Below are 12,078 nucleotides of genomic sequence, written 5' to 3' on the forward strand. Positions count from 1 at the left end.
AGAAATGGAGTTGAGTTAATTATGTTCCCTGTACTCTGCGAAAGAAGGCAGAACAGTGTGGAATACATTATATCAATAGTTCCATCTTTAATTGAGAAAATTTGGTCATTTTGGCAAAATTTAAAAACACAAACTAGCCATCCAGGTAAGTGATAAAACCCTATACTTGCTGTCATGTAAAATATTTCTAAATACTGAGTCACCCAAGACAAAGCTAATGACATAAGAAAATCAGGATGGCACAAAAACCTGAGCTCAAGGAAATAGACCAAGTTGTGACAAGTTGTCATTTCTGGATGGTAGAGTTATGGATGATTTAGTTTTCTCCTGAAAAATGTAGAAAAATGCATAATTTTTTCCTTCATTATATACTTACCTACATTTTTCAGTTAAAGTAAAAATGTTACAACTTTATTAAAGAAAAAAAGTTCGGTGCTTTGATGAGATAACTTCTCAGCATAAATAAGTTTCAACACCATAAAAAAACCTATTTTCAGAAAATTCTGAATGAGTCATTGTCAACTTGAGAGAAAAAGAATCTAAAACCTAAAAAACAAAGCAACAAACAACCCCTTTCAATCAATAGGGACTGTCTCATTCTAATGCAGCTGATTTATTTCAAGGCAATACTGGATCCATGATCTTAGAGCTGAGACACGCAAAATGTGGTTCCAAGCCTCTTAGCTTCCAGATAAAAAGAAAAGCAATTTGATGTTGTGTATTAGCACCTCTTAATATCTTCTTAGAAGAAGTTCTTCCTGATGACTGTTTGGTTCTATTTTAACTCCAAGACATCAGCTGTACATAAAGATCAAAATTACTTCCCCCAAACAAAGGAGAGTCATGGTGTGTTTCTTTTCCCTCCTTATTGATTAGATGTAGTAATATTTTGAAATTCTTCTTGGAAAATTTAGCTTTATTTATTTTTGGGTGGGTACTAACTAGCTCAACTCACAGTCTTTTTAGGTGAGATGCTGTTTTTGGATTCGCTTAGTTAAACTGAACTATGTTACACTGTAATGGTTATGGGCTAAATACTACAAACCGGCCCTGCTCCTTCTTTCCTAGCGGAGCATCAGAGAGCACCATATTTGATTTATATCAGTCATAGTTAAAACTGTAGTTGTAGTTCGTATGGTTGTTTCCTCATTAAGGCTGGGTTGGAAAGATGTGAACATTGAATACTGTCTTGAATGTATTTACTTTTCTATTTTAAAAACAATCTTACTGTGAATGATAATAAATATTCTGTAAAACCAGAGGCGAAGACACACCTCTTAACAATAAAATTTGTTTATCCTTCTTTTATAATTATGTTAATTTTATAAATTAATTGGGAGAAGGAATAAATATAAATGAGTTACAAGTTCAGGGAATTTTTCTTCATTTTTATTTACTGGTATAATAAGGAAAAAATGGTCATTGATAATCTGGATTTATAAAATAAAAGCTAAGAAGTTCCAGTAATTTTTTATAGAACATTGCAAAATGATACACCATAGTATTTTTCTCTGTAAAAAACTTTCAAAAGACTTTAAAATAATAATAGCCCAAATTTTAAGAGCTTTCTTTTTAATTTGCAAAGGGCTTTTACATACAGTGTTCCATCCACTGTAAAACCTTGTGCGCTGTCATTATCTCTTTTTACAGTTGAGGAATTGAGGCTCAGTGAGATTATGCAAGTGGTTTTTCAAAGGTCACATGGCACTTTCTATTTAACTAGTTTGCTTCTTGTGTAGCTTCACAGAGCATGTGTGTCATATGAAGATAATGTGCCATATAAGGAATCTTAGTATGTCTTCTGAAAATGTGTTTTTATTAACTACATTAGAGGATCTCTGGTACCACAGGATATTTATGCTGCCACCGACATGCATGGTTTCAGTTGAGCAATAAATTTCCACTATGATGCTTGAAAATGGGATAACGTAGAAAACAAAGAAGATCAACCTACTGATAATCTGTATTAGGGGTCAGCAAACTGGGCCCAAATCCCCCCAATGCCTGTTTTTGTAAATAAAGTTTTATTGGAACACAGGCATCCTCATTCATATATGTATTGTCTGTGACTGCTTTTGTACTAAGCAGCAGAGTAGAGTAGTTGCAATAGAGAGCATGACCTGCAAAGCCTAAAATATTTACTCTTTGTAAATTCTTTACAGAAAATGTTTGCCAACCCTTGGTCTACATGATACTGAAAAAGTACCTTGAATGATGTTGATGAAAATATTTAATTTACAGCTATATTTGGACAACCTCTCAAGCAAAAACAAAACAAAACAGGTTTGGAGTAATTGGACAAGTCTTGCACAATTCCAAGAAGAGTAGTTTGTTTTTTATCAGTTTTCTTAACCAGTGTGGTAAGTGGTGGAAGTCTTAGGGCCTTTCACAAATTTCTTAAACACCTACTACATGCAAGACTCTGTGCTAAGAAAAACATATTAGTTGAGAAAAACAGTGGATTGTGTGTGTCGGTGGGAGGGTGGTGGGGAGGTCCACTTGTGCTTCATGGCCATCTCTGTGATTCACTCATTTAATACCTTTTGTTTCCAGTGGTAGACTTTTAAGTTTCATTTTGTCTACAATTCTGTAACTGCTTCCTGTTTAGTACTGCCCCTTCCTCAGCATTAAGGGAATTGCTTTCTCTGAACGTTCACTTCATTCATCCAGCTTTTAGTGTGTGCTGGTGTTTCTTGTTTGTTTGTTTAATCTTTAAAAATTCTAAGCTTGATTTTAGTTTTCAGGTAAAATGTATTTACTGTTGAAAACAACAGAAGAACAGAAAACAGATAAGCACAGTTAAAAAAAAATTCAAAGCCTCTAATTTGGCTGCCTAATAGGGAACAATTCTTAATGTTTTGTTTTATATCCTTATTTATATTTTTACAGCAATAAGCTGGCAAACTGTCTCTTGGGAAAAAAAGCCCTGATTTGTAGTGTTTGTTGATTTCTGTGATGTAAATATTCCCATCATGGCCTATTTTAAGCTACCAGTTGTTTAACAACCGGCTCACAAAATTCCTGACTATTTAACAGTCTCTTGAGTCAGTATGAGCCAGCTGAAGCTCTGTTTATGTGTATGTTTTTGTGATGTGCATATATATTTTTATATATATATAATTTTCTTTTTACAAAAAATGGAATTTTCTATATATATTCTATTGTAACTTATTCTTTTCACTTACCAAATATAGTAAACATTTTAATATATCAGTAGATGTATGTCTATACCGTCAATCTTGAAGACTGGAGAATATCTCATTGAATACATATATCATGATTTATTTAATCATTGTTTTATTTGGGGAACTTTCAAGTATTCCAACAAGTTTGCTATTACAAAAATACTATGATTCAAATTCTTGGCAGTATGCTTTCTTTCTAAGTGAGTTAATGTATGAGAAATGTTTTACAAACAAAGTGCTATGTAAATATTAGTTGTATTCATTATTTATTATCCTTATTTAGACTGTGAGCACCTCTGAATGAGGCAGAGGTATCCCAGCTGCCTTTGCATTCCCCACAGCACTTATCAGAGTGCATCTGCATTCATAACATAACTGAGATTTAAGACACTGCTCAGTTTATTCTGTCTTCTAGTCCCTAATGTGGTCAGTGGTCCAACAGCATGAAGCTGCTAGGCCTCAAATCATAGATTTGAGTTTTTCTCAGAGAAAATTCAATTGGATCATCTGGACTTGAACTGAAAACTTGGACTTCATTATTTTCAGCTGAACAAATTGGTCCAGGCTATTTTACATGTTTTAGTGTAATAAAGTATCCTTGACCCCAGTGGACAAAAAGTAGCAGGCAAAACTCCCTTTTTCACATGCACACTCACTCTCTCATGTACACACACACAAACTGCTGTGTACCTTGTTTCTCCCAGGAACAAATGAACAAAGGTAATAATCACAAAACATGGCCACTTTGTATTCACAAGAGAGGTTCCTGCATTCCCTCTTACCTCAAGTTTTATTTTATTTCAAATTATAAATGTGTTCTTGTTGCCATAGTTGCCTCAGGATGAGAGTACAAAGTTAACGACATTCAATAAAATAAATGAAGCCATAAAATCTCCTGGCAGCATTATAAGGTTGTTATAAAAATGTATGTTTGGGGAAGAAAATTCCTTTTTTTTAAACCTAAGGCCATGAGCATTTTTCTTCCTCTGAGGAAAAACCCATTTTTCCCCCAGCATTTTATTATGAAAATTTTCTTCTAACATACAGAAGGCAACTTGAAAGGACTGTATAGTGAGCACCCAAGTATTTTACAATTCTGCAATTAGCATTTTATTTCATGCATCTATCCATCCCTCTATCGATCCATCAATCCATTTATGTGTGTGTATGTGTGCGCACACACACACTTCAGAGTACTCTTCCTCCTTTCAGTACCCATATCATTACCTAGAGAGGACAATCCAATTTTAAAAGCCAGGTACTCTGTCAGTCTAGAAAGGTAACTGGTTAAGTCTCCATCCCTAGGGAAGGCTTGAAATTCCATAAATAAGACACAGCTGGCAGGCCTCTACGCATGATTGGCTTTAGTCATGTCTGATAAGGGCTTGTGAGAGCAAAGATGGGTAATATATTGTGGTCTTCCAGAGAAATGGCAGATAGCAAGCTGCTCTGTACTGGGTCACCTCCATACCATAGCTGTTGCTCTAACTGAGGTGATTTGGGCCATCTATTGGATGTGGAAAAAATATGTATATAGGTATGTGTTTATACGTATATGCATATACACATACACACCCATATGCTGTATTATCTCCATAACAGTGTGGCAAAGTAAGTATTATCCCTGCTTTATAATTGAAGGAAAAGACTCAAGGGGTTAATGACATGCCCAGGGCTGCACAGGTAATAAGTGTCAAGAAGGGAAATTGAACATTTTTCTATGGCGCTGGAGACTGAACTACTTCCCATTCTTGACTTCGTTTCCCTACCTTAGTGGCCTTCAGCATCACCTATCAGTTTAGTTCACATTCAGTTCAAGTTGGCCTGTTGGAGGGCCTCAAGAGAAGTGTGTGCTCAGAACTGGTCTATAGAGTGGATGATTTTAGAGGAGGGCAGACAGACCAGACTAGCCAAGTCAAGGCTTTGAGAATCAGGCTAAATGTAAGCAGAGGAACTGAGAAAAAAAACAACCCTGTCTGCCTCTGATAATCATGACTTGTTGATTTGTTTCCAGGTGTTTTGAAGTCTTCTGCATCTATTGTCAGTCAGGCCACATTGAAGAGCCTTATGTCAGCATCACCAAGAAACGACAGATACCAAAAGATGGCCTCTCGGAGGAGATTGAGAAGGAAGTTGGCCAGGCAGAGGGCAAGCTATTCACCCACCGATCTGCCTTCAGCCGGGCATCAGTGATCCAGGCATTCCTGGGCTCAGCACCGCAGCTCACCCTCCAGCTGTATATAAGCACCTTGCAGCAGAACATCACTATTGGAAGATGTATGTGTATATTTTTATTTTTGCTTGTATTTGGGGATCAAATGGGGAGGAAAACAAAGTTTATTTTGTTTCAGGTGAAATTCATTCATATGTGCATTCAATTTTGAGCTTGTGTTCCAGTTACTAAGCTCAAAACTTAGTGAGTTAAAGTAATATTTATTTTGCTTATGGATCCGTGATTTGGGCAGAGCTCAAAAGGGGTCACTCTGCTCCACTGTGCATCAGCTGGGGTGGCTCAAAGATGGGGGGCTAGAATGCATTGGAGGCCCATTCACTCACATTTCTTTTGGTTAACACTGGCTATTGCAGGGGGCCTCAGATCTTCTCCATTTTCTCTCTTCATGTGGGCTAGTTTGGACTTCCTCACAGTATGGTGGCTGCTTTCAAGGGCAAGTGTCCTAAGAGCAACAGAGGGCCCATGGAAAAGTGTCAACTTTGGTGATTCAGCCTTGAAAGTCAGGCAACATCACCTCTTCCGCATTTTCTTTGTTGAATTCCTCAGGAACCCTGTTGAGGTTCAAAGGAAGGGAAGGGAAGAAAACTCTGACTCTTTTTCAGGGGAAGTTCACTGTTGTGCCCAGTTTGGAAAATAGAGCTTGCCGTAGGCTGAAAATACAGCTGCCAGAGACTGGGCCTCTTTGGTTTTTGCCTACCATTTTGTGATAGTTCTAAATCAGCTGAGATAGTTGGTTCTAACAGCTTCTTTGTGGTGAATGATGGAACCAAGAGCACTCTCCTGTCTTCTTGGAGTTCTAATAGGTATTTCAGCTTTTAAATGAACACGTTTCTCTAACTTTTTAGCTATATGCATGTCATCAAATTGAGAGCAGGTTTTGGTTAAGTCAGATTTTTACAAAACCTCTACATGCATTTGACAAAAGTGAAAAGCATTCACATGAGAAGGGGAAATAACCCTTCCCAAATATTTATATTATGGGTAAATGAAAACCAGATATTCTGGTAAGTTTTGCTACTGTAGGTAAGCAAAAATGAGTTAAAAGCCTGAAGTGACATATTTAAGGTAGCAATGAAATTGGAATTTAAAATAATAAATCACTCCTAATAATTTTACTTGCCTCAGTATTTTCCTCTTTCTGCCTGTACTCTAGGCTGGATAGTAAAATGTCTTAACTTATGGCTGGATCACAGGGTATTTGCATTTACAGCTGTCTGCCTTATCCAGGTGACCTCAGACTGACCATGATTCTTAATATGTATCAAGACCTTAAGTTGAGGCCTCAGATCTTGGTGGATTAACATTTATATGAAAATGCCTCCCACAGCCCCAGGGAGAAACTAGGTGCTCAATAAATACAGCAGTATCCTTGTTCTTTAAGGACTTACAATTGGAACAGGCACTGACCAGGACGAGGCCTCTGCATGCCACTGTAACTTTTCCCAATTCACTGTTTTTCCATGTGGCAGGGTCACAGCAAGAGACCAGATGTGGTGATAACCTGTTTGATTTTTACAAGTAGATCCGATGTTTTTTTTTTTCCCTCAAGTTTTTGAAAAAGAAGATTGTCTTTGTCAACCTAAATAAAAAGGCAAGCTCAAAATCACACAAAGAATAGGCGTTTATTTGGGAATAGTAGAGCATTGAGATTCTGGACACGGAAACTGTAGCAAGCTACTGGCAAGTATGCTGAGGGTTTGGGATGGACTGTATTTATGGGCAGGGAGCGTAAAGCGGGGAGGATCTAGTTAGAGTCTGTTAAAATCAAAACAAATGGAGAGCTTTGGAAATTCCCTGAGCCGACAAACCCCATCTAGTCATACAAAGGCTCAATTTGGCTCATTTTGTGAGACCAACCTAACCTGGGTCATTTCTTGTTCATGCCTCTGGACACCATAAACAAAACTTCCCAAGGTTGATATGAGGCAACCTCTGATCACTTCCCCATCATTTAAGGCAATATTATCAGTTTTCTGTAAATCAGGCAATTATGGGGAATCGGTCTCTCCAGCCTTAAGTTGTATTTTCCTGAGGGCACATGCGTGAGGTTTTCCATTTTATATCCTCTACATCTATTTTAGATTGCAACTATTTCACATTTCCCTCTTGATCAAGATCTTTAGCAAAAAGCATCACTTATCACTTACGTCATTCAGGTGCTGTTTGTTAATTCTTGTCAAAGTTGTAGTTCTTTGTAGGTAGATTGTATTGTATGTCCTATGGAGCAGAGCAGAGTTGTCTTCAGGTGTCTTATCCCACGGAACTGAGGAGGACCATCCTCAGGTATCTTGTCCCACAGAGGAGGGAAATGATAGGGAATTTCACTGACCTCATTTGAACAAGAGGATCGAAAATGAAGAATCTCAGTTATGCCCCTCTAAGGTGGACAATTTAGTGTCTATGATCAGTTGAATTTCAGGAAAAGCCTTTGAAAGGAAAATAATTTAATTTTTGGGTAAAAGACATATTTATTAATAAAAAAACAGTAGAAATTTAATAAAAAGGATTAAATTGAGGACCACCAGTTCAGTGATAGCTGTTGATTGAAATGTACTTGTTAGCCAGTTTCCCCAACTGCCTGTGTTTAACAGAACAGAAATGTCCCAAGTTCCAGGAGCTTGGCCAGCTTGTGCTGGCAGCTTGATGTTATCCTTCATTATTTTTAGTTCTTGTGTTATTTTCCCTGACTTCCTGACATAAAAACAACATTCTTCTCCAAAGTAGTGTGCAGGTTTCCCCTGCTGAGCAGCGAGGATGTTTAGGGCTCTGAAGTTTCATAGAACTATTTCTGCAAGGCTATCTTTTTGGATTCATTGATATTCAAGAGCTCAGACAGAAGCACTGAAAGTGGTGGATGTAACTATAGAAAGATTGCGAGTTGCTTTTTCAAGTTCTGCGACTCCAACCTAAGAAAAAGGCTCTGGCAAAACATGCCCCAAACCTTTTCTGTCCATTATAGGGTTATATGTATGCATCTATCCATAATTATAACAGTCCCAGTTCTGACATGTCCTTTTAAATTAATAAAGAGAAAGACCCTCAATTAGGTATATAAGCAGTAGAGTGAAAAGTTTCCCTACTTTCAGTGTCAGGGGTGAAGGCAACTATCCCACAACATCCCTTTCAATTAAGGGGAGCTATAGAATATATGTTTCTTCCACATATAAGGAAATACTCAGTGTCTTCTACAGATAATGCATAGTTGGGTCCCTTTGCCCAGATTATTTTCCCTGGAATAACAGAAGGGTTCTCATGATCAAAAATACAATCATTTATATAGAGCACATGGTCATCTGGTTTATTAACATTATGGAAATGTTATGTGCACCTTAAATTTCTATAGATGTGGAGTAACAAGTGAGCTGATCTAATATAAGTAAGATTTTGGTGGAGGTCTGGAAGATCTCTAGGGAAAAACTAAGTTGAATTAAGTTTCCACCATTCACCAGATTTTTAGTCAATTCCCAATGAAGTACCATTGAATAGGAACACATTAGCTTCCCATTTCCTGGTATTATTACAAATTTTATTGCCCCATTATAGAGATACATTAATAGAGGAGATGATACAGTCTTCCAGTGGGGAGTGGATTCATGTTCAACTGGGTCATGTAAAATAGTATAGCTACAAATATCTAGTGGGAGATATCCTAGAGTTTTGCCATTTTCATCATTGATTTTGAAACATAAATATTTTGGGTAAGAGTCCAGACCTGAGTGAGGGATATCCTTTTGAGTGGGGGGCTTCCCAGTAGAAAACATAATATTTGGTGCCAGTTTTCTGGAAGTATGGACATGTGTGGTTTCAAAGGTCCCAAAGGAAAAGCCTACATCTTGGCCAATTAGGATTTTGCCATCCTTCTAAAGGTAGTGGCTAGGCCACCGATTCGGGTTCATCATGAGTATTATTTGCTCCAGCACAAATCCAGCAATCTGTAAGCTTATCAGAATGAGAGTTTTTCTAAAGTGGGGATAAAATGGTGTGTTAAAGCTAAAGTAAAAGATGGTAGGAAAAGCAGGGGAAAAGCAATCAAATGCTTGAATTGAGTAAATAGAGAAGAAGAAGAGAAAAACAAAGAAAATTATATAAGCCTGGTCTAGATGTCTTGGGTAAGCTGTCTACTTCAGATGCCATCTGCTTCAGTTCTCAGAAATTTTCAGTTGTAGGTCACCAGTTAGTGTATGGGTCCATTCAGGTTTGGGGGCTTTTTTTTTACATGAGGCATATGAATCTAAGAGTCTGGTCCTTGAAGTTTTTGGCTGTACTTTTCTTCAGCAAGGTTGAAGAAAGTCATTTTGGAGATGTCTTTTTTAATACACAAAATCTCCAGGCTGTGAGTTGTGATGTTTGATGTCTGTCTCCTGGGAGCACTCTGTGGAAAGATTGTTGTGGGTCAAAAGAAGTAGGGGCTAAGTATATTGGCTGTCTTATAATTTTTTCAAAAGGCAAAAGTTTATATAATCCAAAGGGAGTAGATCTAAGATTTAGAAGAACCAATGGTAATGCTTTTTGCCAGAATCTTTGGAGGGTTAGAACTAATTAAACTGAGTCTTAAATAATACCCTTTGTACATTTGACCAGTCCTGAAGACTGATGATGAGCACAGTGAAAATGCTGCAGGAGGGGCCAGACAGCACAGACTTGTCGAAGCATTTGACCAGTACAGTGGGTTTCCCAAAGATTATTTGAATAATCTTTTCAAATAGGATTTTAACTACAGAAAAGGCATGGGAAAACATCAGCCCATTGTGAAAATATGCAAACCATTATTAGAACATACTTATGTCCATGAGCCAGGGCAATTATATGAAATTCATTTGCCAAACCTCAAATGGTCCATTGGGTAAATCAAAATGTCTGGGACAGTATGGATAGATTTCCCTGGGTTAAGTTTAGGACAGATGAAGCAAATAAGAAATGTGCTTTTTGTGGCTTTGCCAGTGTTTCCCTAACAATATTGATTCATGAATGTTATCATTTTATCAGTTGACCAGTGATTTAATTCATGTATGGTAGTTCATAATGGAAATTTTAGATTTTCTGGCAGGGCCAGTTTGTTACTGGGTCCAAACCAAAGTTACTTTTCTTCGTGATATTGACAGGTTTTAGATTTCCAATTTTGTTGTTCCTTTTTAGGGCCAATTGTATTTCCCTGGTAAATTCTTTTAGATCATCACTAGGGGAAGCAGTTTTCTGGAACATGACAGAAGTTTGGTCTATGGAGCCCATAAGAGCAACGGTTTTTTTTATGGAGACATCATGAGGTGGTTTCCTTTGGCTTCCAGAGAGTCAGGCTTAGCATGACCAGGGACTTTAGTAATAGCCAGAGCTGGTAACAGGAGTATAGCATCTAATACATTTTGGACATAAGGACCATTTTTAATTTTGTCCCCACTGGAGATAAGGAATCCCTGTTATTTCCACAGCATTTCAAAATCATGGATTACTCAAGGGCATAGTGAATATCAGTCAGTATAGATGTTTGCAGTTTTACCTATAGCTAGAACACATGCTTGGGTAGGAACACATAATTCAACTTGTTGGACTAAAGTGGCCAAAGATAAGTGTGTAGCCTCAATGACCTCAGCTGATATTGCATATCTAGCACAGTATTTACCATTTTCTTTTTCTTTTTTTTTTTTTTTTTACCATTTTCATTTTTAAGAAGAACCATCAGTAAACCATGAGAAGTCAGCATTTGTCAAGGGGTTTCTTTTAAGTCGTCATGAGGGATTAATAGGTGATTCATCAAAGGTAAACAGTCATGGGGGGTTTGTCTGTGGAAGGAGGAAGAAGGGGAGCAGGGCTGAAATTGTTGCTGTGAACAAGAATGATATGAGGGGCAGATAACAAAAGAATTTCATAAGTAACATGGCTTGCTGAAAGGTGTTGGGCATGCAATATGAGTTCAGGAGAGCTTCAACAGCATGAGGTACAAAGATGGTCAGAGAAGATTCATTGATAGGTCTACCACATGATTAGGAATGCATTTGGTACAAGGTACAAAAACTTGACTACAGGATTAAACAACGCAGGGTTTATTTTGCTCATCTAGCAAGAATTTGAGGGAGGCTATAGCTGGCATTATTTCATCTGTTCACAATGGCAGAGTTGATGTCCCTGCAGTACTGTTGGCCTTTCTCTTGGGTGGCTACTGCAGTGCCCACCATCTTAGTTGCATTCAAGGCAGGAAGAAGGGATGATGGCAGAAGGGCAAGTGTGTTTCTCCTTTTATTAGTAAGTAACAAGCTTTCCCGGAAACCTTCCTAATAGACTTTACTTAGGTCTCATTGACTAGAACTGGTCACATGGTCACCTAAATGCAAGAAAAGATTGGAAAGATGAGCATGGAAGGATTCCCCCCATTGGCTTAGAGACCCATATTCCTCAAACTTCCCAGATGATGATAAGAGTCACCTGGGGAGGGGGCTTGTTAAAAATGTACAGATTACCAGGCCTTATCCATGAAATTTGTGATTTGCTGCATCTGGGATGGAAGCTCAAGACATGTCTTATTTTTCTTTTGTTTTTTAAACAAGTGCTCCAGGCGATTTTTATCATCAGCAAAGTCTGGGAACACTGGATTAGACTAATCATGACCTGCATAGGGTTGAGTCCATCGCCACCTAGAACAAAATCATGTTTTCTTAAAATAAAGGG

General features: G+C 37.7%; 1 protein-coding gene across 1 annotated transcript in view; it reads left to right on the plus strand.

The window, feature by feature from the left end:
* XK (X-linked Kx blood group antigen, Kell and VPS13A binding protein) overlaps positions 1-12,078 on the plus strand; it is a 46,221-nt gene that overhangs the window by 2,368 nt on the left and 31,775 nt on the right. The window contains exon 2 of the mRNA XM_036908993.2: positions 5,200-5,462. Coding sequence (XP_036764888.1) covers positions 5,200-5,462 — 263 coding nt within the window. The remainder of the gene's footprint in view (positions 1-5,199; positions 5,463-12,078) is intronic.

The sequence above is a fragment of the Manis pentadactyla genome, chromosome X (assembly GCF_030020395.1).
Source record: "Manis pentadactyla isolate mManPen7 chromosome X, mManPen7.hap1, whole genome shotgun sequence".
Lineage (NCBI taxonomy): Eukaryota > Metazoa > Chordata > Mammalia > Pholidota > Manidae > Manis > Manis pentadactyla.